Source organism: Bos indicus x Bos taurus, chromosome 11 (genome assembly GCF_003369695.1).
Source record: "Bos indicus x Bos taurus breed Angus x Brahman F1 hybrid chromosome 11, Bos_hybrid_MaternalHap_v2.0, whole genome shotgun sequence".
Taxonomy (NCBI): Eukaryota; Metazoa; Chordata; class Mammalia; order Artiodactyla; family Bovidae; genus Bos; species Bos indicus x Bos taurus.
In genome coordinates this window covers 92,543,281-92,568,733 of record NC_040086.1, presented here as the reverse complement: position 1 = coordinate 92,568,733, position 25,453 = coordinate 92,543,281, and the positions used below count along the sequence as shown (strand labels likewise).

At 41.0% G+C, this 25,453-nt stretch overlaps 2 protein-coding genes across 2 annotated transcripts; both read left to right on the top strand.

Annotated features, from left to right (window-relative positions):
- Positions 1-4,702: 4,702 nt before the first annotated feature.
- Positions 4,703-5,635, top strand: LOC113900779 (olfactory receptor 1L8-like). The gene has a single exon (XM_027554420.1). The coding sequence runs from the start codon at positions 4,703-4,705 to the stop codon at positions 5,633-5,635; it is 933 nt and encodes a 310-aa protein (XP_027410221.1).
- A 15,682-nt stretch (positions 5,636-21,317) lies between these two features.
- On the top strand, positions 21,318-22,247 carry LOC113900778 (olfactory receptor 1L8-like). Its single transcript, XM_027554419.1, has one exon. It carries the CDS (start codon positions 21,318-21,320, stop codon positions 22,245-22,247), a length of 930 nt encoding a protein of 309 aa, XP_027410220.1.
- The last annotated feature ends 3,206 nt before the right edge of the window (positions 22,248-25,453 follow it).

Below are 25,453 nucleotides of genomic sequence, written 5' to 3'. Positions count from 1 at the left end.
AGTCAGAGCATCTCTGCCTTCTGAGATCTGGAGCTGGCAGAAGCAATAGGCAGCTAGGGACCAAGTGTTAGGAAAGAAGTAGGAGTTGAGGTCAGTGAAGGAAAACATGTTACCCCTTTGGAGTAGCCTATCAGCTCCTCCTCCATCTCTGTTTGTCTCCTTGTCAATCAGTCCAGAAGTTCATGGGAGACACACGAGGAAGCTGAACTTTGGCTGAGAAGCAGACTTGACCTGATAAACAGACGTGGTGCACATCATCTTCTGGAGTGGCTGGGAAGGAAAGAAAAGCATCGGGATGTGGAGGTGAGCTTCAGAAGATGGCCACTCACTTGGCTACTCCAACCCAGTTTGGTACCTTACTCTTTTCTCCCTGATACTTTCAAATATTTCATGGATTGAGAAGTCGTAAGTCCAGGGAGGTAAAACTCACTTTTGGAATTCAGTTTTAAGTCCATGCAGTTGAACTTCTAGGCCATATATACCATTTGTTTTTATGGAAACAAAACCCCAGCAGTGGAAAGAAAACAGAAAAAAAAAAAAAAAAAAGATTGTAGTCTTGGCCTGATCCACTCACCCTCTGCTTTTAGAATATTCGAGTCAAAAACCTTCCTCCACTCCTTTTCTTCAACCTGGGTGCTCCTCACTTCTCTGACCTAGAGCAACCAATCCCATTAATTGACCAAATCTCCACTAATTTTTGTATTCCACATTCCCCAGGCAGCCCTTTCACAAATGACTCACTTTTGAATATTGATCTGTGTGTGATGTACTGCTTTACAGACATGGTGTCTCCCTTCTTATTCATAAAACATCAGGAACCAGCTTGTGAGCGGGTGATGAAGGATGAACCAATGTCATCAGCCCAGGGTACTGTCCTCTGTACGACTCCAACACCAACACCAGACATGCCCTAGTCATACATGGCCAATTTTTCCACCCAATTTGGCCAGTTAATCATGGATATTCACCTTTTCAAATTCCACTATCTCTACAACACAGAAAGATAGGCCACCTCTCTAGCAAATACAAGGATAAATTCTGAATATGGGAGAAGAAAGTGTGTCAGATAAGGAGGATAGAAGGGCAAACTGTGTAGGAAATTGTCAAAACAATTAAAATAGAGCCTATGTTGATTGTTATAGACAATTAACATGCCAAACCTAGAGGAGGAGTAGCATGATACTGGAGAGCATAAACTTAGAGTGAGCCAGCTTGGAGTTCAAATTCGGATTGCTCTTCACATCCTTGAAAGTGAAAATGAAAGTAGCTCAGTCGTGTCTGACTCTTTGCAAGCCCATGGACTATACAGTCTATGGAATTCTCCAGGCCAGAATACTGGAGTGGGTAGACTTTCCCTTCTCCAGGGGATCTTCCCAACCCAGAGATTGAACCCAGGTATCCCACATTGCAGGGGGATTCTTCACCAACTGAGCTATCAGGGGAGCCTTAATGTCTTTAGTGAACTTCAGCAAACCACTTCAATGCTGTAAGCCTTAATCTCTTAAAATGCTTCATAATTCCTTAGGATTTAGTAGGATGCTTAATATAAACTTGATACATATACTTACTCACAAACATTGGTCATTATTATTAACATTAATTACCAATTCATCCTATTGTTGATGCATAAACAAATATTCCTTCCATTAAAAACTTACAAAATCCTGAAATTAGCCAGACAATTTGGCAGTGAGAGATGTGATACTTTATGTACATAAATTAATTGATTTTAAGAACATCAAGAAATAGAAGATAAAGGACAGTGACACAGGGACTGATAAGAATCAACAGCTTCTCCTGCATGCTGACAATATGATTTTCTCTCTTCTAAGTGTTTTAATGCATTATTTCACGAACCTTCGTGAGAATGTGAATATTTTAGTCCAATATTATACATGAAGTATTTGAAATTTAAAGATATTTGATAACTTAGACTATGAGCAGTTAATTGTAAATGAAATAAAATATTAATTTAACAATGTTAAATAAATTAATAGAGCAATCAATAAATTAATATATAATATAAAACCTTAAGGGCTTCCCAGATTTTGTTAGTGATAAAGGATCTGCCTGCCAGCGCAGGAGATGTAAGAGACATGGATTCAATCCCTGGAAAGTTCTCCCAGATAAGGGAATGGCACCTCACTCCAGTATTCTTGCCTGGAAAATTCCATGGGCAGAGGAGCCTGGCAGGCTATAGTCCATGGGGCCTCAATGAGTTGGACACGACTGAGTGACTGACCACACACACACACATAAGACTTTATATATTTTTCTTTTTTAAATTTTATTTTATTTTTAAACTTTACAATATTGTATTAGTTTTGCCAAACATCAAAATGAATCTGCCACACGTATACCCGTGCTCCCCATCCTGAACCCTCCTCCCTCCTCCCTCCCCATACGCTCCCTCTGGGTCGTCCCAGTGCACCAGCCCCAAGCATCCAGTATCGTGCATCGAACCTGGACTGGCAACTCATTTCATACATGATATTATACATGTTTCAATGCCATTCTCCCAAATCTCCCCACCCTCTCCCTCTCCCACAGAGTCCATAAGACTGATCTATACATCAGTGTCTCTTTTGCTGTCTCGTACACAGGGTTATTGTTACCATCTTTCTAAATTCCATATATATGTGTTAGTATACTGTATTGGCGTTTTTCTTTCTGGCTTACTTCACTCTGTATAATAGGTTCCAGTTTCATCCACCTCATTAGAACTGATTCAAATGTATTCTTTTTAATGGCTGAGTAATACTCCATTGTGTATATGTACCACAGCTTTCTTATCCATTCATCTGCTGATGGGCATCTAGGTTGCTTCCATGTCCTGGCTATTATAAACAGGGCTGCGATGAACATTGGGGTACACGTGTCTCTTTCCCTTCTGGTTTCCTCGGTGTGTATGCCCAGCAGTGGGGTTGCTGGATCATAAGGCAGTTCTATTTCCAGTTTTTTAAGGAATCTCCACACTGTTCTCCATAGTGGCTGTACTAGTTTGCATTCCCACCAACAGTGTAAGAGGGTTCCCTTTTCTCCACACCCTCTCCAGCATTTATTGCTTGTAGACTTTTGGATCGCAGCCATTCTGACTGGCGTGAAATGGTACCTCATAGTGGTTTTGATTTGAAAGCATTTCCTCTAAAGTCAGGAACAAGACAAGGGTGCCCGCTTTCACCTTTACTATTCAACATAGTTTTGGAAGTTTTGGCCACAGCAATCAGAGCAGAAAAAGAAATAAAAGGAATCCAAATTGGAAAAGAAGAAGTAAAACTCTCACTATTTGCAGATGACATGATCCTCTACATAGAAAACCCTAAAGACTCCACCAGAAAATTACTAGAACTAATCAATGATTATAGTAAAGTTGCAGGATATAAAATCAACACACAGAAATCCCTTGCATTCCTATACACTAACAATGAGAAAACAGAAAGAGAAATTAAGGAAACAATTCCATTTACCATTGCAACGGAAAGAATAAAATACTTAGGAACACATAAGGCTTTAAAATGCTTTAAGTACCACTGCAATATGTCCATTTAAAATGTATTAAAGAATACACTGCCTCTGAAAATTAGTTTAAACACTTTAATGATATAAGTATATTCATTGTAGGGATTCTAATGGTAACCAAGAATATATAAATAACCAATATCTCAAAATGCCTGAAACTTCCGATGTAATATGTAATTCACAAAGTATGGATGAATATGCTGGCTCTAAAAAATTTCTTTAAAGAACAATTGCTGATGTAAGATCTATCATTATAGAGAATTTTGTAGTAGCAAGGAAGAGAGGCAATTTTCATGTCCATTATGAGGTAACTGGGTATGACTGGAAAACGCATACTTACATGTTTCTCATAGATATCTTTGAATAAATATGTGAGAGAAGAAATTTTAAAACATGAATTGAATAGTTAACAATGGATGCCCTTCTGTACAAATGTGGTTTAGGACAGGGGATTAATGAAAGGAAAAACGATTTATGAAAGAGGGGAGACTTGCACAGACTGATGATAGCATGCCGTGAGCTAAGGAGGGTGACAGACAAGTGTGTCCAGACAAGGACAGAAACACTGTTGAACTGGGTTCAACAGTCCTCTCAGATATTCCCTGTTGATTATTTTGGCAAATGCTTATGTCTACTGAAGACATGCAAAGATAAAGTTTAATTTTATAACAACTGAATTTGCTTTGATAAAGAATGGGGGTCGTATGACTTCAGTATCTAAAATACTCCCCACCCCCAATGATCTCTTACACTATTAATACCCTCTTTTTTAACAAATGTATTGCTATTTGGTATTATATTACATATACTGTTTGTAATCATCTGACCTATCAGCCAAGCTATATGAATTACACAAAGGCAAAGATTTCTGCTTTGTTGCTGTATTCCCAGCACTAGGAACGTCCTAGATTTCCCAGACTAGGAACTAAGGAACTTGAATTGGAGGTTTCTAAAGGAAAACTCTTCTTCTGTTCCTCCTGGTTTCAACACAAGGTGCTTATGATAATGTGGATTTGAGAACAGAGGAGCACATCAAAGACCACGAAGGTAACGAGTTTCCCAGCACAGCTGCCAATAGTAACCAAACAGAGGAAACAAAGTTTGCTGGGTTCTTGTGATCTGGGCTGTGGAATTGGAGCATGATGAATAACAAACCTTCCTGTATCTAACTAGACCCAAGTCAATGGAAGGACTCAACCAAACCAGCAGTGTTTCTGAGTTCATCCTCCTGGGACTCTCCTCCCGGCCTGAGGACCAGAAGCCGCTCTTCATTCTCTTCCTCATCATGTACCTGGTCACCATAACAGGGAATGTGCTCATCATCCTGGCCATCAGATCTGACCCCCAACTGCACACCCCCATGTATGTCTTCTTGAGTGTCCTGTCTTTCACTGACATTTGGTATACAACAACCATTGTCCCCAGGATGCTAGTTGACTTCCTGTCAGAGACGAAGACCATCTCCTATGCTGGATGTCTGACCCAGATGTATTTCATATATGCCTTGAGCACAACTGATAATTGTCTTCTGGCAGCCATGGCCTATGACCGCTATGTGGCCATCTGTGACCCCTTCCACTATGTCACCATTATGAGCCACTGCCGCTGTGTCTTGTTAGTGGCCTTCTCCTGCTCATTGCCTCACCTCCACTCACTCCTACACATACTTCTGCTGAATCAGCTCACCTTCTGTGACTCCAATGTTGTCCACCACTTCATCTGCGACATCAACCCTCTGCTGAAATTGTCCTGCTCCTCCATATTTGTCAATGATCTCACAATAAAGACAGAAGGGCTGGTGTTTTGGGTGACCCCCTTCCTATGCATTGTTTTCTCATATGTGCAAATCCTCATAGCAGTTCTCAGGATCCCCTCAGCTGCAGGGAAACACAAAGCCTTCTCCACCTGTGGCTCCCACTTCACTGTGGTCATCCTGTTTTATGGAAGCATCTTTTATGTCTATTTACAGCCCTTGTCCAGCTACACTGTTCAGGACCGAGTGGCTACACTTGTCTACACAGTCCTGACCTCCATGCTCAACCCTTTCATTTACAGTCTGAGAAATAAAGACATGAAGAGGGGCCTGGGGAAGCTGCTGGGCAGGAGGAAATCCTAGCTAGAAGGAGGAAATCCTAGCCTTCTGGGGATATGTTCATGGGTTTCTCTGAGGCTCTAGATCCTGTTTCTCTTGGTTCTTGACAAACATAATAAACTCTTGTAGGTCAGTAGATATGACTCACATGTGTCATGGATGTTGGGTTGTGTCCACTTCTTTACACATGCAACTACTAACAGTGGAGACTTTATGATGATTCAGGAATAGGCTCCAGGTCTACCAAATTCTTGGCTTCCAGTTTTCATGTATCAGCATCTCTCTTCCTGTCTTCCTCTTCTCCACAAAACCACATCCTTTTCATTGCTCCAAATGCTGTTGAAACCTTTGTTTCCCACAAAATTTCCTAGAACTTAACATATATCTGTTCAATAACTTTTGATTCCCTTAATATAATTTGGCTCTCAATGTAATTTCTGGAATAATCTATCTGTTTGAAAGTCGTTGCAGTGATTCAGAAAAGGAGAAGCAGAGAGAGAGTGACAGGATTGAGGCTCTTAAGAAACTGAAGCTTCCACCAAGCGAGGGTTTGTCTAGTGCAACAGTTATCCAGGGATTGTGCCTCTTCCTTCTTCCGTATTTTTGACAGCACAATGTTCTAGGCTCTATAGTGAACAAAAGCCCAGCTCTTAGCCCCGCTTAGCCAGGTGACCTAGTAGTTCAGCACACAACTGCCCTGATTATCAGGCCAGTGTGCATGAGGCTGAGTTGCCTCTGGGTCTCTACCCTGGTCATCTGGTGCCTCAAATATGCCTCGAGGCACTGGTCTTGTTCCCTCTCTTAGCTTTAGTTCCCTTAGAGAGTCCCCTCTTGCCACCATCATAATCATCCAGATCTGTCTGCTTCCCAGAGAAAGTGCATACATTAATTCTATGTACTTAGAATTAATGATTCTAAGGAGAGTATAAAACCCACATGTGAACATTAAAGGCAGATATAACTAGGAACTTCGGGAACCATTCAGAAACATACTGAGTGCTCTGGGAAATAGAGTCATCTAGGCAAGGACTTTATACTGTTCACTTCTGTTTCTTCCTTTATTCTCTATTGTTACTCAGTGATTTTATACTTTATTTTATATCTGAATATTTTATCATTTATTCTTCTTCTATGTTCTTCTTGGAGCTATTATTCAATAGGTCTCATGTGGGCCTGTGAACCGGCATTTTAAGGAGCACCCCATACAAAAGACTAACCTAATCTTTATGTAGGAAGCTGCATGATTGAAAATTCTGGACCACTCCCTATGTCCCATTATTTGTATTCTGTACTCATGCCTTCACTTATGCTATATCAAACGTATAATCTACATGTATACAGATACTCACTGATTGCAGCATTTTTCATAATAGAAAAAGTTAGAAAAATTAAAAATAACCTAAATGCCCATCAATAGAGAAATAGATAAATAGTGGTTCAATTTTTCCATAGAGAGAAATAATCTGTAATAGGTATACATAAGGAGGTATATCTCTAGGACTGACCTGAAAAGCCATTACGAATATAACTGAAAACGTCTATGAGAAAACCTGTTAGGGCAAAAAAAGAAAAAAAAAAGTATATCAAAAAAAAAAGTATATATATCTGTGTGTGTTTGTGTGTGTGTGTGTGTGTGTGAGGGTATATTTTTGTGTATCTGGTGACATTATATACCCAGTAAGAAAACATACACCCTTACACACACACACACACACACACACACACACATTAACACACACACCATTATACAAAAGACTGGAGGAAATAATGTGTGCTTTAAAGTCTGCACATATTTTTAACATCAGATTTTTTAAACGGGGACTTTTTGTTTTTATAAACAAACACCAATTGTTAAGAGTAGTGTAAAATCTATTGCTCTGTTGTTCCTCATCATTGAGTTTTGTTTTGTTTAAAAAGCAATAATATCGCATCATGATAGGAAAGAGCTGGTAGAAAAGAGGTCGGATCACCAATGGGACCCTCCATTGAATGTCCTAATTCTCATTTTGATGAACTAGATAAGGAGGAAACACTTCATGCATGAAACAATCACACATCTACATAACATAGGGTTTTTGCTATCAACACTTTGGGTTTGGAAGAGAAAATCCTGTTCTTTACACTTTTCTTCAAGACTGGGCATGGCCATGGAACTATGGCTATGTCCCTTGAGTCAGTCTGAGTGAGGTCCAAGAATTTTCATTTCTAACAAGCCCTCAGGTGATGCCACATACTGATTAATAAAAATACTTTGAGAATCACTAGTCTAGTAGATATCAAGACCCACGATAGACCTATTGCAATGAAGGCTATGTGGATATTGGTGAAAGACTAGACAAACAAGACAGCTGCTATAAAATAGAGAGCACAAGGGGCGGTCCTAAGATGGTGGAGGAATAGGACAGGGAGACCACTTTCTCCCCCAAAAATTCATCAAAAGAACATCTAAACGCTGAGTAAATTCCACAAAACAACTTCTGAATGCCGGCAGAGGACATCAGGCACCCAGAAAAGCAGTCCATTGTCTTCAAAAGGAGATAGGAAAAAATATAAAAGACAAAAAAAAGAGAGACAAAAGAGGTAGGGAGGGAGCTCCGTCCCAGAAAGGGAGTCTTAAAAAGAGAGAAGTTTCCAAACACCAGGAAACACTCTCACTGCTGAGTCTGTGGTGAGCCTTGGAAGCACAGAGGGCAACATAACAGGGAGGAAAAATAAATAAATAATTAAACCCCACAGATTATGAGCCCAACTGTAACTCCCCCAGCAGAGAAGCAGTGCAGACCCCTGCACCCGCCACTAGCAAGTGGGGGCTGGGCAGGGAGGCATGGGCTGCATTGCTTAGAGTAAGGATCTGGCCTGAATGCCCCGAGGGCAATCTGAGTGAACTAACTTGGGCTAGCAAAGCAGGCTGTGGGATAGTACCACGAGAAAAGCTCTAAGACACCTCCAGGCCCGTGCACAGAAAAACGACTGAACAGAACTAGCCGACTGCAGGACATCCCTCTCTGATGACAGGCAGCCAGAGCCGGAAGGGGCCAATCGTGCCCCAGAGAGACATTATCTACTGAACTGCAAGCAGGCTTCTTTGCTAACTAAGACTTCCTGGGTTCTGGACAGTGAACATCCGCATGAGAAGGTGCACCGGTTGTACACCCAGAAAACCGAGCAGCAGGGATGGGGGAGGCGATAAGTCGCAGTGACCGTGCTTACCAAACACCTCATCACCTGAGATGCTCGGACCTGGAAAGGGCACAAAACGCAGGCCCAACCGAGTCTGCACCTCTGAGGAATACCTGAGTGCCTGAACCTGAGCGGCTTAGAGCTGGGAGGTGCATGCAGCCCAGGGCCAGCCTGGGACAGTTCCCGGCGGAGCAACCTGGACCCTGAGCAGTGTGGGCATGGAGGGTGCACGCGCCATGAGCGGGGGCAGGCCCAGTGTGGCCAAGACACTGCGAGCACACGACAGTGTTATTTGTTTGCAGCGTCCCGCCCTCCCCACACTGTGACTGAACAAGTGAGCCTAAAATAAGTGTCCACCACCGCCCCCTTTTTGTCAGGGCAGAAATCAGACACTGAAGAGACCAGCAAACAGAAGAAGCTAAACAGAGGGAACCGCCTTGGAAGTGAAAGGTGCAATAGATTAAAACCCTGTCGTTAGTATGGACTGAGGCCTTTAGATCTTGAGAAATATAAGCCGGGCAAGGAACTATCCAAAAATGAACTGACCCCACAATACCCACAACTCCAGAGAAAGTCCTAGATATATTTTTACTATTTTTATGATCATTCTTTTTTTTTTTAATTTTTAAGTCCTCTATTACTCCTTTAATTTTCACTTTTATAACCTACTATTATTTGGCAAAAAAAAAAAAAAAAAAAAAAAAGACCCTCTTTTTTAAAGCAAACTTCATATATATATATATATATATTTTTATTATTATTATTATTATTGTGACTTTGTTTTTTTTTCTTTCTTTCTTTCTTTTTTTCTTTTCTTTAATATTGTATTTTTGAAATTCCAAACTCTACTCTAGATTTTTAATCTTTGCTTTTTGGTATTTGTTATCAATTTTGTACCTTTAAACCCTATCTTCAGTACCCATTTTTACTTGGGATTGAGATTACTGGGTTGACTGCTCTCTCCTGCTTTGGACTCTCCTTTTTCTCCACAAGCTCGCCGCTGTCTCCTCCCTTCCCCCTCTCTTTTCTACCCAACTCTCTGAATCTCTGTGTGTTCCAGACAGTGGAGAATACTTAGGGAACTGATTACTGGCTGGATCTGTCTCTCTCCTTTTGCATCCCCGCTTTTATCCTCCTAAGCACCTCTGTCTCCTTCCTCCCTCTTCTCTTCTCTGTACAACTCCGTGAACATCTCTGAGTGGCCCAGTTGTGGAATGCACATAAGGAAGTGATTACTGGCTAGCTTGCTGTCTCTTCTATTGATTCCACCTCATGTCATTCGGGTCATCTCCAACACCCTCATCCCTCTTCGCTTCTCCATGTAACTCTGTGAACCCCTCTGGGAGTCCCTCACTGTGGAGAAACTTTTCATCTTTAACCTAGAAGTTTTATCAATGGTTCTGTATAGAAGGAGAAGTCTTGAGGCTACTGTAAAAATAAGACTGAAAGCCAGAAGCAGGAGGCTTAAGTCCAAATCCTGAGAACACCAGAGAACTCCTGACTCCAGGGAACATTAATTGACAGGAGCTCATCAAACACCTCCATACCTACACTGAAACCAAGCACCACCCAAGGGCCAACAAGTTCCAGAGCAAGACATACTACACAAATTCTCCAGCAACACAGGAACACAGCCCTGAGCTCCAATATACAGGCTGCCCAAAGTTGCTCCAAAACCATTGACATCTCATAACTCATTACTGGACACTTCATTGCACTCCAGAGAGAAGAAATCCAGCTCCACCCACCAGAACACCGATACACGCTTCCCTAACCAAGAAACCTTGACTAGCCACCTGTACAACTCCACCCACAGCGAGGAAACTCCACAATAAAGAGAACTCCACAAACTTCCAGAATACAGAAAGGCCACCTCAAACTCAGCAATATAAACAAGAGGAAGAGACAGAGGAATAACCAGCAGGTAAAGGAACAGGATAAATGCCCACCAAACCAAAGAGGAAGAGATAGGGAATCTACCTGATAAAGAATTCTGAATAATGATAGTGAAAATGATCTAAAATCTTGAAATCAAAATGGAATCACAGATAAATAGCCTGGAGACAAGGAATGAGAGGATGCAAGAAAGGTTAACAAGGACCTAGAAGAAATAAAAAAGAGTCAGTATATAATGAATAATGCAATAAATAAGATCAAAAACACTCTGGAGGCAACAAATAGTAGAATAACAGAGGCAGAAGATAGGATTAGTGAAGTAGAAGATAGAATGGTAGAAACGAATGAATCAGAGAGGAAAAAAGAAAAACGAATTAAAAGAAACGAGGACAATCTCAGAGACCACCAGGACAGTGTTAAATGCTCCAACACTCGAGTCATAGGAGTCCCAGAAGAAGATAAAAAGAAAGACCATGAGAAAATACTTGAGAAGATAATAGTTGAAAACTTCCCTAAAATGGGCAAGGAAATAATCACCCAAGTCTGAGAAACCCAGAGTCCCAAACAGGATAAACCCAAGGCAAAACACCCCAAGACACATATTAATCAAATTAACAAAGATCAAACACAAAGAATAAATATTAAAAGCAGCAAGGGAAAAACAACAAATAACACACAAGGGGATTCCCATAAGGATAACAGCTGATCTTTCAATAGAAACTCTTCAGGCCAGGAGGGAATGGCAAGACATACTTAAAGTGATTAAAGAAAATAACCTACAGCCCAATTACTGTACCCAGCAAGGATCTCATTCAATATGAAGGAGAAATCAAAAGCTTTCAGTCAGTCCATTCAGTTCAGTCGCTCAGTCGTGTCCGACTCTTTGCGACCCCATGAATCGCAGCACGCCAGGCCTCCCTTTCCATCACCAACTCCTGGAGTTCACTGAGACTCATGTCCATCGAGTCAGTGATGCCATCCAGCCATCTCACCCTCTGTCGTCCCCTTCTCCTCCTGCCCCCAATCCCTCCCAGCATCAGAGTCTTTTCCAATGAGTCAACTCTTCGCATGAGGTGGTCAAAGTACTGGAGCTCCAGCTACAGACAAGCAAAAGCTGAGAGAATTCAGCACCACCAAACCAGCTCTCCAACAAATGCTAAAGGATATTCTGTAGACAGGAAACACAAAAAGGGTGTATAAACACGAACCCAAAACAATAAAGTAAATGGCAACGGGATCATATGTATCAATAATTACCTTAAACGTAAATGAGTTGAATGCCACAGCCAAAAGACAAAGACTGGCTGAATGGATATAAAAACAAGACCCCTACATATGTTGTCTACAAGAGACCCACCTCAAAAGAGGGGAAACATACAGACTGAAAGTGAAGGGCTGAAAAAGATATTCCACACAAATAGACACCAAAAGAAAGCAGGAGTAGCAATACTCATATCAGATAAAATAGACTTTAAAACAAAGGCTGTGAAAAGAGACAAAGAAGGACACTACATAACGATCAAAGGATAAATCCAAGAAGATATAACAATTATAAATATATATGCATCCAACATAGGAGCACCACAATATGTAAGACAAATGCTAACAAGTATGAAAGGGGAAATTAACAATAACACAATGATAGTGGGAGACTTGAATACCCCACTCACATCTATGGATAGATCAACTAAACAGAAAATTAACAAGGAAACACAAACTTTAAATGATACAATAGACCAGTTAGACCTAATTCATATCTATAGGACATTTCACCCCAAAACAATGAATTTCACCTATTTCTCAAGCACACATGGAACCTTCTCCAGGATAGATCACATCCTGAGCCATAAACCTAGCCTTGGTAAATTCAAAAAAAATTAAATCTTTCCAAGAATCTTTTCTATGGAGAAATATACCATGTTCATGGATTGGAAGAATCAATACACTGACAATGAGTATACTACCCAAAGCAATTTATAGATTCAATGCAATCCCTATCAAGCTACCAATGGTATTCTTCACAGAGCTAGAAAAATAATTTCACAATTTGTATGGAAATACAAAAAACCTCGAATAGCCAAAGCAATCTTGAGAAAGAAGAATGGGACTGGAGAAATCAACCTGCCTGACTTCAGGCTCTACTACAAAACCACAGACATCAAGAAAGCATGGTACTGGCACAAAGACAGAAATATAGATCAATGGAACAAAATAGAAAGCACAGAAATAAATCCACACACCTATGGAAACCTTATCTTTGACAAAGGAGGCAAGAATATACAATGGATTAAAGACAATCTCTTTAACACGTGCTGCTTGGAAAACTGATCAACCACTTGTAAAAGAATGAAACTAGAACACTTTCTAACCATACACAAAAATAAACTCAAAATGGATTAAAGATCTAGATGTAAGACCAGAAACTATAAAACTCCTGCTGCTACTGCTCCTGCTAAGTCACTCCAGTAGTGTCTGACTCTGTGCTAACCCATAGACGGCAGCCCACCAGGCTCCCCCGTCCCTGGGATTGTCCAGGCAAGAACACTGGAGTGGGTTGCCATTTCCTTCTCCAATGCATGAAAGTGAAAAGTGAAAGTGAAGTCACTCAGTTGAGTCCAACTCCTAGCGACCCCATGGACTGCAGCCCACCAGGCTCCTCCATCCATGGGATTTTCCAGGCAAGAGTACTGGAGTGGGGTGCCATTGCCTTCTCCAGTATAAAACTCCTAGAGGAGAACATAGGCAAAACACTCTGCGACATACATCACAGCAGGATCCTCTAGGACCCACCTCCCAGAATATTGGAAATAAAAGCAAAAATAACCTAATGGGACCTAATTAAACTTAAAAGCTTCTGCACAATAAAGGAAACTATAAGCAAGGTGAAAAGACAGCCTTCAGAATGGGAGAAAATAATAGCAAATGAAGCAACTGACAAACAACTAATCTCAAAAATATACAAGCAACTCCTACAGCTCAATTCCAGAAAAATAAATGACCCAATCACAAAATGGGCCAAAGAACTAAATAGACATTTCTCCAAAGAAGACATACAGATGGCTAACAAACACATGAAAAGATGCTCAACATCACTCATTATCAGAGAAATGCAAATCAAAACCACAATGAGGTACCATTTCACACCATTCAGAATGACTGCGATCCAAAAGTCTACAAGCAATAAATGCTGGAGAGGGTGTGGAGAAAAGGGAACCCTCTTACACTGTTGGTGGGAATGCAAACTAGTATAGCCACTATGGAGAACAGTGTGGAGATTTCCTTAAAAAACTGGAAATAGAACTGCCTTATGACCCAGCAACCCCACTGCTGGGCATACACACTGAGGAAACCAGAATTGAAAGAAACACATGTACCCCAATGTTCATCGCAGCACTGTTTATAATAGCCAGGACATGGAAGAAACCTAGATGTCCATCAGCAGATGAATGGATAAGAAAGCGGTGGTACATATACACAATGGAGTATTACTCAGCCATTAAAAAGAATACATTTGAATCAGTTCTAATGAGGTGGATGAAACTGGAGCCTATTATACAGAGTGAAGTAAGCCAGAAAGAAAAACACCAATACAGTATACTAAGGCATATATATGGAATTTAGAATGATGGTAACGATAACCCTGTATACGAGACAGCAAAAGAGACACTGATGTATAGAACAGTCTTTGGACTCTGTGTGAGAGGGAGAGGGTGGGATGATTTGGGAGAATGGCATTGAAATATGTATAATATCATATATGAAACGAATCGCCAGTCCAGATTCGATGCACGATACTGGATGCTTGGGGCTGGTACACTGGGACAACCCAGAGGGATGGTATGGGGAGGGAGGAGGGAGGAGGGTTCAGGATGGGGAACACATGTATGCCTGTGGCGGATTCACTTCGATATATTGCAGAACCAATACAATATTGTAAAGTTTAAAAATAAAATAAAATTTAAAAAAATAATAATAAATAAATTCACGGCAGCAGTCACCATCTGCAGTGATTTTGGAGCCCCCAAAATTAAAATCTCTCACTGTTTCCATTGTTTCCCTTTTATTTGCATGAAGTCATGGGACTGGATGCCATGATCTTAGTTTTAGGACAGCTAGTAATTGGAAAAAGTGGGAAAACTAAGGCAGTTGAAGTGAGATCCCCTAGTGAAAAATAAAGGCAGGAAAGGGATTCAATATTTCTTTCTTGCAAATCACCTCAAAGCAAGAGTGTAGTGTTTTTAACCCTCTCTCACATGTAGTCCTGAGTCAGGGCCAATGCAGGATGTTTCCAGGGTTCGTTTTTCCAGGAGATGAAGTATTGGGCCAAAGCCAAACTATAATAATTTTCTGAGACATTTTGTATACAATTTAGAGAGCAGATATCAATGAGTTTCTTAAAGACCTGCCTAGACAATAGTAAGTTAGGATTATCACTGTAGACACACATTGCTGTTACATTTGCTGTAGCACTAAGACAGGGCGCCTGCCTTTGAACATCAGTGACATACTGCGACTGTCAGCGAGCAGCTGCTGCTTTATGTTTCTGTAACCAGGATGACACTTTGGTTAAACAGGCACCTGAGTACAAGAGAGACATGCTGCGGTCCTCCACCCTGTATGGTGGAATCTAATTGGTCTTTTAACTACAACAGACTTAAACTGGGTGGAAAATTATACTGTAAGGAACTCAAAGAGTTAAAAATAGAACTGCCACATGATCCAGCAGTTTCACTTCTGAGCATTTTCTTGAGGAAAACAAACACACTAATTGAAAAAAAAAAAAGTGCACCCTAACCTTCACTGGAGCATTGTTTACCACAGAGAAAGTATGAAACTAATTAAGTATCCATCAGTAGATAAATAGATTTTAAAACAATGTGGTATGCATACAAAACAGAATATTACTCAGCCAGAAAAAAATGAGATCTTGCCATTTGCAACAACATGGATGAACTTAGAGGGTATGATGCTAAGTGAAATAATCACACAGAGAAAGAAAAATATCATATGACCTCACTTCAATGTGTAATCTAAAAACCAAAACAAGCAAAACAAAGTGAAAAGTCTCACATGTGCAGAGAAGAGACGGGTGGTAGCCAGCGGAGATGGACTTTGGAGGGGAGAAGTATAGTTGAACAGAACAAAAAGATACAAACTTCCAGTTGTAAATAAACAAGTTGTGGAGATGTAATGTACATCTTGGAGAAGGAAATGGCAACCCACTCCAGTATTCTTGCCTGGAGAATCCCAGGGACGGGGGAGCCTGGTGAGCAGCCACCTATGGGGTCACACAGAGTCAGACACAACTGAAGCGAATTAGCTGCAGCAATGTACATCTTAAGAAAAAAGGTCAATAGTATTATAATAACTTTGCATGGAACAAATTATTACAGACACACTGCTCTACAGAAAGAACTAGTAGTTACCAGTGGGGAGAAGGAGAAGTGGAGGGGAAACACAAGGGTAGGGAACTTGTTAAAAAGGGTTACTGTGGATTATATGAAATTTTGTAACTGAAACTTTTAAAACTTGTAAAGCACATAGAATTTAAAGAATCTTTCATTGAATAAAAACAAAACACTAAATGAAACATTTCCCCTAAAAAAAACCAACAGAGACAAATACTATATGACATCACTTATATATAGACTATTAAAAGACAAACTAATGAAAATTTTAAAAAGACAGAATCATAGATACATACACCAAACTATATATTAGCAGTAGGCAAAGAGAGAGGGAAGAGACAAGATAGGGGTAAAGAATTAAGAGGTACAAACCACTATGTAGAAAATAAATAATCTACAAGCACATATTGTTCAGCACAGAAAATATACCCAATATTTTATAATAACTATAAATGGAGTATAACCTTTAAAAATTGCGATTCACTGTGTTGGATACCTGAACTTACATAATATTGTATATCAACTATACCTCAATTTAAAAAAAAATTAAAGAAAGAATTTTACCTCAAAACACTGCTCTAGGTCAATCCATGTTGCTGCCAGAGGCAAGATTTCCTTTCTTCTGGCTGAGTAATAATCTATTTTGTATGCATACCACCTGAACTCTGAAATACATACATTTTTTCCCGAAAGCTCCTTTGTTAAATATGACAGTATATTTTGCCTGACCCTGTGCACTAAAAATACATTAATATTAACCTAATCCCACACAGAAAAAATCTAATCCACATGCACCCCAGACACTGGCAAGCACATACACACCATTGATCTCCCTCAACTGAATCCCCTGAAAAGTACAATGTTCCCACATTGACTTATGATCTGCCAGATCTAGACTACACCTTGGTCCATACCTGAATCCCCCGAAATAAAAGTACTCACTCATATAAATATTTGTCCACTCATGATAGCCCATATTGGGGAAACTGAAGCATAGTCTTGAGATGATGTACTGAGGTTCAGAAACTCTGAGATTAGTGCCAACATCTTAACAGGAAGCCTCAGGGGTCCCCTGTCCTCTTGGAGTCAGCAGTGCTGGCTGTGATTCCCATTTGCTTTCTCTGCCTACAGAGATTCAAGGACAAACTCCTCTGAGAGGTGCTCACATCACGACTCCCTCAGCCTAATAAATGCCCCAGAGACCAGCAGAGCAGATCTCAGACTCATGAGAAGCTGGCTGGGCTTCTACAATCAGGAGAGTCCTCCCACTTGAGTCAGACCATCTCTGCCTTCTGAGATCTGGAGCTGGGAGGAGCAGCACCATGCTAGGGACCAGGCGTTAGGGAAGAAATGGGGGTTAAGGTCAGGAAAGGGAAATGTGTTATCCCTTTGGAGTAGTGTGTTGGCTCCTCCTCCATCCCTGCTTCTCTCCTTGTCAATCAGCCCAGAAGTACGTGGAAGACACATGCAGAAGCTGAACTTTGGTGAGAAGCAGATTCGACCTGATGAACAGACATGGTGCACATCATCTTCTGGAGCAGCTGGGAAGGAAAGAAAAGCATCTGGACGTGGAGGTGAGCTGCAGAAGCTGTCCACTCACTTGGCTACTCCAACCCAGTTTGGTACCTTACTCTTTTCTCCCTGATACTTTCAAATATTTCATGGATTGGGAAGTCATAAGATCCAAGTAACATTTCCATATGTCACTTGGTTTTAAATCCATCCAGTTGGACTTCTAGGCACCTATACCATATGTTTTGGTGGAAGCAAAATCCTTCAATAGAAATAAGAGGAAAGAAAGAGTTGTATTCCCAGCATCATTCATAACCCTGTCCTTTTAGAGCTAATCTTCCTGATTCTCAAATCCAAAACCTTCCTCTCTTTCTAGTCATCAGCCTGGGTGTTCCTCACTTCTCTGACCTAGAGCAATCAATTCCATTAATTCACCAAATCTCCACTAATTTTTGTATTGCACATTCCCCAGGCAGCCCTTTCACAATGACTCACTTTTGAATATTGATCTGTGTGTGATGTACAGCTTTACAGACATAGTGTCTCCCTTGTTATTCATAAAACATCAGGAACCAGCTTGTGAGCAGGTGATGCAGGGTGAACCAAACCCCTCACTGTTTGTCTTCACCAGAGGGCACTGTCCACTGCACGACACCAGCTCCACACACCAGACACGCCCAAGTCATTCATGGCCAATTTTTTCCACCCAATTTGGCCAGTTAATCATGGATATTCATATTTTCAAATTCCACTACAGCACAGAAAGGCCACCTCTCTAGCAAATACAAGGATAAATTCTGAATATGGGAGAAGAAAGTGTGTCAGAGGGTACAAGGGCAATTCGAGTAGGAAATTTTTAGAACAATAAAAACAGTGCCTATGTTGATGGTGATCGACAATTAACATAGCGTAATTAGAGGAGGGGAAGCTTAACACTGGAGACCATAAACTTGGAGTGAGCCAACTTGGAGTTAAACCTGATTGCTTCTCACGTCCTTAGTGAACTTCAGGAAACCACTTCACCTCTGTAAGCCTAAGTCTCCTGAAATGCTTCATAATTCCTTGGGATTCAGTGGCATGTTTAGCATAAACTTGGTACATAATACTTACCCATAAATATTGGTCATTATTATTAGCTTTAATTACTGATTCATCCAATTCTTCAGTGCATAAACAAATATTCTTTCCATAAAAACCTGCCAAATCCTGAAATTAGCTGGACAGTTTGGCAGTGAGGGATGTGATACTTTACGTACATAAATTAATTGATTTTCAGAACATCAAGAAATAGAAGATAAAGGAAGGTGACAAAGGGACTGATGAGGATCAACAGCTTCTCCTGCATGCTGACAATATGCTCTTCTCTCTTCTAAGTGTTTTCATGCATTATTTCACTATCTTCATGAGAATGTGAATATTTGTGTCCTATATGACACATGAAGTACCTGAGGTTTAAAGATGTTTAATAACTTATATAAAAATATGAGCAGTTAATTGTAAATGATGTAATGTATTAATCCAACAATGTTAAATAAATTCATATGTAATATATGACTTTAAGGCCTTCCCAGGTTGCACTAGTGGTAAAGGATCTGCCTGCCAGTGCAGGAGTTGTAAGAGACACAGATCCAATCCCTGGGGTGATCTCCCTGAGAAGGGAATGGCACCTCACTCCAGTATTCTTGCCTGGAAAATTCCATGGGCAAAGGAGCCTGGCAGGCTATAGTCTTTGAGGCCTCAGTGAGTTGGACACAACTGAACGACCGAGAACACACATGCACACAAGACTTAAAGTCCTGAGTATGACTGGAAGACACATATTTACATGTTTCTCATATGTATCTTTGAATAAATATATGAGAGAAGAAATTTTAAAGCATGAATTGTATAGTTAACAATGGATGCCTTTCTGTACAAAAGTGGTTTAGGACAGGGGATTAATGAAGGGAAGAATGATTTACAAAAGAGGGGAGACTTGTACAGACTGATGATAGCATGCCGTGAGTTCAGGAGGGGCTAACCTTTGAAAGGTTAAGAACCTTTCATTCTGTGTCCAAACAAGGAAAAACCACTGTTGAATTGGATTCAATATTCCTCTCAGATATTCACTGTTGATTATTTTGGCAAATGCTTATTTCTATCGAAGACACACAAAGTCTAGTTTTATAGTAACTGAATTTGCTTTGGTAAAGAATAGGGGTCCTTCATGTTGATGTATGGCAGAACCAATACAATATTATAAAGTAATTAGCCTCCAGTTAAAATAAATAAATTTATATTTAAAAAAAGAAAGTGGAAAAAAAATAAAATACTCCCCACCTCCAATGATCTCTATCTGCTTATACTAATAATATTCTATTTTTTAACAAATGTATCACTCAGTTCAGTTCAGTCGCTCAGTCATGTCCAACTCTTTGTGACCCTATGGACTGCAGCATGCCAGGCTTCCCTGTCCATCACCAACACCCAGAGCTTGCTCATACTCATGTCCATACACTCGGTGATGCTATCCAACCATCTAATCCTCTGTTTTCCCCTTTTCCTCCTGTCTTCAATCTTTCCCAGCATCAGGCCTTTTCCAATGAGTCAGTTCTTCACATCAGGTGGCCAAAGCATTGGAGTTTCATCTTCAGTATCAGTCCTTACAATGATATTCAGGAGTGATCTCCTTTAGAATGGACTGGTTTTATCTCCTTGCAGTCCAAGGGACTCTCAAAAGTCTTCTCCAACACCACAGTTCAAAAACGTCAATTCTCTGGTGCTCAACTTTCTTTATAGTACAACTCCCACATCCATTCATGATCACTGGAAAAGCAATACCTTTGACTAGATGCACCTAGTAAAGTAATGTCTCTGCTTTTTAATACGCTGTCTAGATTGGTCATAATTTTCTTCCAAGGAGCAAGTATCTTTTCATTTCATGGCTGCAATCACCATCTGTAGTGATTTTGGAACCCAAGAAAATTAAGTCTGTCACTGTTTCCACTGTTTTCCCATCTATTTTCCATGAAGTGATGGGACTGGATACCATGATCTTAATTCTTTGAATGTTGAGTTTTAAGTCAGCTTTTCACTCTCTTGTTTCAATTTCATCAAAAGGCCCTTTAGTTTCTCTTCACTTTCTGCCATAAATGTTGTATCATCTGTGTATCTGAGGTCATTGATATTTCTCCCAGCAATCCTGATTCCAGCTTATGCTTCATCCAACCCGGCATTTTCCACGATGTACTCTGCATATAAGTTAAATAAGCTGGGTGACAATATACATCCTTGATGTATTCTGTACTGCTACATGTATGTATCACTACCTGATACTGTATTACATATACTGTTTTTGATCATCTGACTTATCACGCAAGCTACATGAATTATACAAAGGCAAGAATTTTGTTCTATTGCTGTATTCCCAGCAGGGACACAGATTTCGTAGACTAGGAACTAAGGAACTTGAATCAAGGGGTCCAGGTGTGATGGCTTCTAAAGGAAAACCCTTCTTCTGTTCCTTCAGGTTTCATAATAAGGCCCTTATGATGGATTGGGAAAGGGAGGACCACATCAAGGGACCAAGAAGGTAACAAGCTTTCCCAGCACAGCTGCTAATAGTGCCCAAATAGAGGACAACAAAGACTTGCTGGGTTCTTGTAATTGGGGCTGTGGAATAGGAGCATGGTGAATAACAAACCTTCTTGTACATAGCGAGACCAAAGTCAATGGAAAGACTCAATCAAACCAGCGGTGTCTCTGAGTTCATACTCCTGGGACTTTCCTCGCGGCCAGAGGACCAAAAACCACTCTTCATCCTCTTCCTCATCATGTACCTGGTCACCATAACAGGGAATGTGCTCATCATCCTGGCCATCAGCTCTGACCCCCAACTGCACACCCCCATGTATGTCTTCTTGAGTGTCCTGTCTTTCACTGACATTTGGTATACAACAACCATTGTCCCCAGGATGCTAGTTGACTTCCTGTCAGAGAAGACCATCTCCTATGCTGGATGTCTGACCCAGATGTATTTCATATATGCTCTGGGCAACACTGATAATTGTCTTCTGGCAGCCATGGCCTATGACCGCTATGTGGCCATCTGTGACCCCTTCCACTATGTCACCATCATGAGCCACTGCCGCTGTGTCCTGCTGGTGGCCTTCTCCTGCTCATTGCCTCACCTCCACTCACTCCTACACATACTTCTGCTGAATCAGCTCACCTTCTGTGACTCCAATGTTGTCCACCACTTCCTCTGCGACATCAACCCTCTGCTGAAATTGTCCTGCTCCTCCATATTTGTCAATGATCTCACAATAAAGACAGAAGGGCTGGTGTTTTGGGTGACCCCCTTCCTATGCATTGTTTTCTCATATGTGCGAATCCTCGTAGCAGTTCTCAGGATCCCCTCAGCTGCAGGGAAACGCAAAGCCTTCTCCACCTGTGGCTCCCACTTCACTGTGGTCATCCTGTTTTATGGAAGCATCTTTCATGTCTATTTACAGCCCTTGTCCAGCTACACTGTTCAGGACCGAGTGGCTACACTTGTCTACACAGTCCTGACCTCCATGCTCAACCCTTTCATTTACAGTCTGAGAAACAAAGACATGAAGAGGGGCCTGGGGAAGCTGCTGGGCAGGAGGAAATCCTAGCTAGAAGGAGGAAATCCTAGTCTTTTGGGGATATGTTCATGGGTTTCTCTGAGGCTCTAGATGCTGTTTCTGCTAGTTCCTGATACACATAATAAACTCTTTAGGTCAGCAGAAATGACTCACATGTGTCACGGATGTTGGGTTGTATCCACTTCTTTACACGTACAACTATTAACCATGGAGATTTTATGATGATTCAGGAATAGGCTCCAGGTCTACCAAAGTCTTGGCTTCCAGTTTTCATGTATCAGCAGCTCTCTTCCTGTCTTCCTCTTCTCCAGGAAACCACATCCTTTTCATCACTCCAAATGCTGTTGAAACCTTTGTTTCCCACAAAATTTCCTAGAACTTAACATATATCTGTTCAATAACTTTTGATTCCCTTAATATAATTTGGCTTTCAATGTAATTTCTGGAATAAACTAGCTTTTTGAAAGTCGTTGCAGTGATTCAGAAAAGGAGAAGCAGAGAGAGAGTGACAGGATTGAGGCTCTTAAGAAACGGAAACCTCCACCAAGCGAGGAGTGTGTCTAGTGCAACAGTTATCCAGGGATTGTGCCTCTTCCTTCTTCCATATGTTTGACAGCACAATGTTCTAGGCTCTGTAGTGAACAAAAGCCCAACTCTTAGCCCCGCTCAGCCAGGTGACCTAGTAGTTCAGCACACAACTGCCCTGATTATCAGGCCAGGGTACATGAGGCTGAGTTGCCTCTGGGTCTCTACCCTGGTCATCTGGTGCCTCAAATATGCCTCGAGGCACTGGTCTTGTTCCCTCTCTTAGCTTTAGTTCCCTTAGAGAGTCCCCTCTTGCCACCATCATAATCATCCAGATCTGTCTGCTTCCCAGAGAAAGCACATACATTAATTCTATGTACTTAGAATTAATGATTTTAAGGAGAGTATAAAAACCCACATGTGAACATTAAAGGCAGATATAACTAGGAACTTTGGGAACCATTCAGAGACATACGGAGTTCTCTGGGAAGTAGAGTCATCTAGGCAAGGACATTATACAATTCACTTCTGCTTCTTCCTATATTCTCTATTATTACTCAGTGATTTTATACTTTATTTTATATCTGAATATTTCATCATTTACTCTTCTTCTATGTTCTTCCTGGACCTATTATTCAATAGGTCTCATGTGGGCCTGTGAATCTGCATTTTAAGGAGCACCCCATAGAAAAGACTAACCTAGTCTTTATGTGGGAAGCTGCATGATTGAAAATTCCCGACCACTCCCTATGTCCCATTATTTGTATTTCTGGACTCATGCCTTCAGTAATGCTATATCAAGTGTATGGCAAGAATACACAGAAGAACTGTACAAAAAAGATCTTCATGACCCAGATAATCACGATGGTGTGATCACTGACCTAGAGCCAGACATCCTGGAATGTGAAGTCCAGTGGGCCTTAGAAAGCATCACTACAAACAAAGCTAGTGGAGGTGATGGAATTCCAGTTGAGCTATTCCAAATCCTGAAAGATGATGCTATGAAAGTGCTGCACTCAATATGCCAGCAAATTTATAAAATTCATCAGTGGCCACAGGACTGGAAAAGGTCAGTTTTCATTCCAATCCCAAAGAAAAGCAATGCCAAAGAGTGCTCAAACTACCACACAATTGCATTCATCTCACATGCTAGTAAAGTAATGCTCAAAATTCTCCAAGCCAGGCTTCAGCAATACGTGAACCATGAACTTCCTGATGTTCAAGCTGGTTTTAGAAAAGGCAGAGGAACCAGAGATCAAATTGCCAACATCCGCTGGATCATGGAAAAAGCAAGAGAGTTCCAGCAAAACATATATTTCTGCTTTATTGACTATGCCAAAGTGCCAGGAGCCGGCAAGAGACATTCCACTCGTGACACAGGTCATGAGGAAGAAGGCTCGGCATATGCAAAGGTGGGATCGAGCCTCAGGAGTCCCCCCAGATATTCTCGAGCATCTACCCCCAAAAAACCAGGGTGTGCCTACTTTATTGCTTTGTGCTCTCACCTCTGACTTTACTGGGGGCTGTCCCCCACCACCATCTCGCTCTCTCTGTCAAAAAGTTAACTTACAGCTCCAATTAATAAAGTTCCTGGGCAATTAGGAGTGTTTAAATCCAAACCCCTCAGATGGCTCTCTAACTCACCTGACAAGTTTACCCGGACTCCTACAGCTATGCATACGATTGTTTACAGTCTCCCGGGAAGCTTAAGATATTCAAATAGCTTAGAACCTCTCAGAGAGTTAGAAACTGTCAGAATAAACTAGTAAAGGATTTCATTGATGAGCCAATGTTTGTTGCCAAGTTTTCACATCCCCTGAATTGTATCCTTGAATGTGTATTAATTAATACAGTTGGTATGTAGAAAAAATAAGTAGTGTTAGACCCTTAAGGTAATAAATTCTTTCCTTTGTTGTAAACCCATTACACATCCACCCTATAGGAATGCAATTTTATCTTTGGAAGATGGCGCCAAACCTTAAAATAATTACTCTTAGAGAAAATAAGTCTTTGTTGATAAGTCCTTGTCAAGAGTCATAAAATGTTAATAGGCCTTCTGGCCAGAAGATGATGTAAATCACCTAAACCATTTGTATACGATAAATTTGCAGGAAAGAAACCCTGGTTTTTGATAAGGATCAAAGACTGCTGACTTTGCATCCCCTATTATCCTCTATGTGTAACTTAGGGTATATAAACCCCTGTTAAAAATAAAGCTATGGGCCTTGCTCACCAACGCTTGGTCTCCCCATGTCATTCTTTTCACATTCTGGCTGAAGTCTCCATCTGGAGCGCGGATATCTTCTGTGATCATTTATTTGCCTGGGCTTCTAAGAGCCACTCGAGAAGGTGTCTAAGGTGGGGCACCTTCTGCTATTCGAGAGGGCGCCTGCGGCCTCCGTGGTCAGAGCTAACCTGGTGTCACGGGTTATATTGATTTTCCGCGTAAACCCGAGCTACTCAGCCTCTTTTCTCCACTGAATTTTCCTACTGAGCTATCCTCATTCTATTACTCTTTATATCTCTAATTACCATTTGAATAGGTCGCCGATGCCGTCTCCCCTTCGAATACCCTGGATCAGCCAGGGCTGGACCTCGGCACCAAAGCCTTTGACTGTGTGGATCACAAGAAACTGTGGAAAATTCTGAAAGACATGGGAATACCAGACCACCTGATCTGCCTCTTGAGAAATCTGTATGCAGGTCAGGAA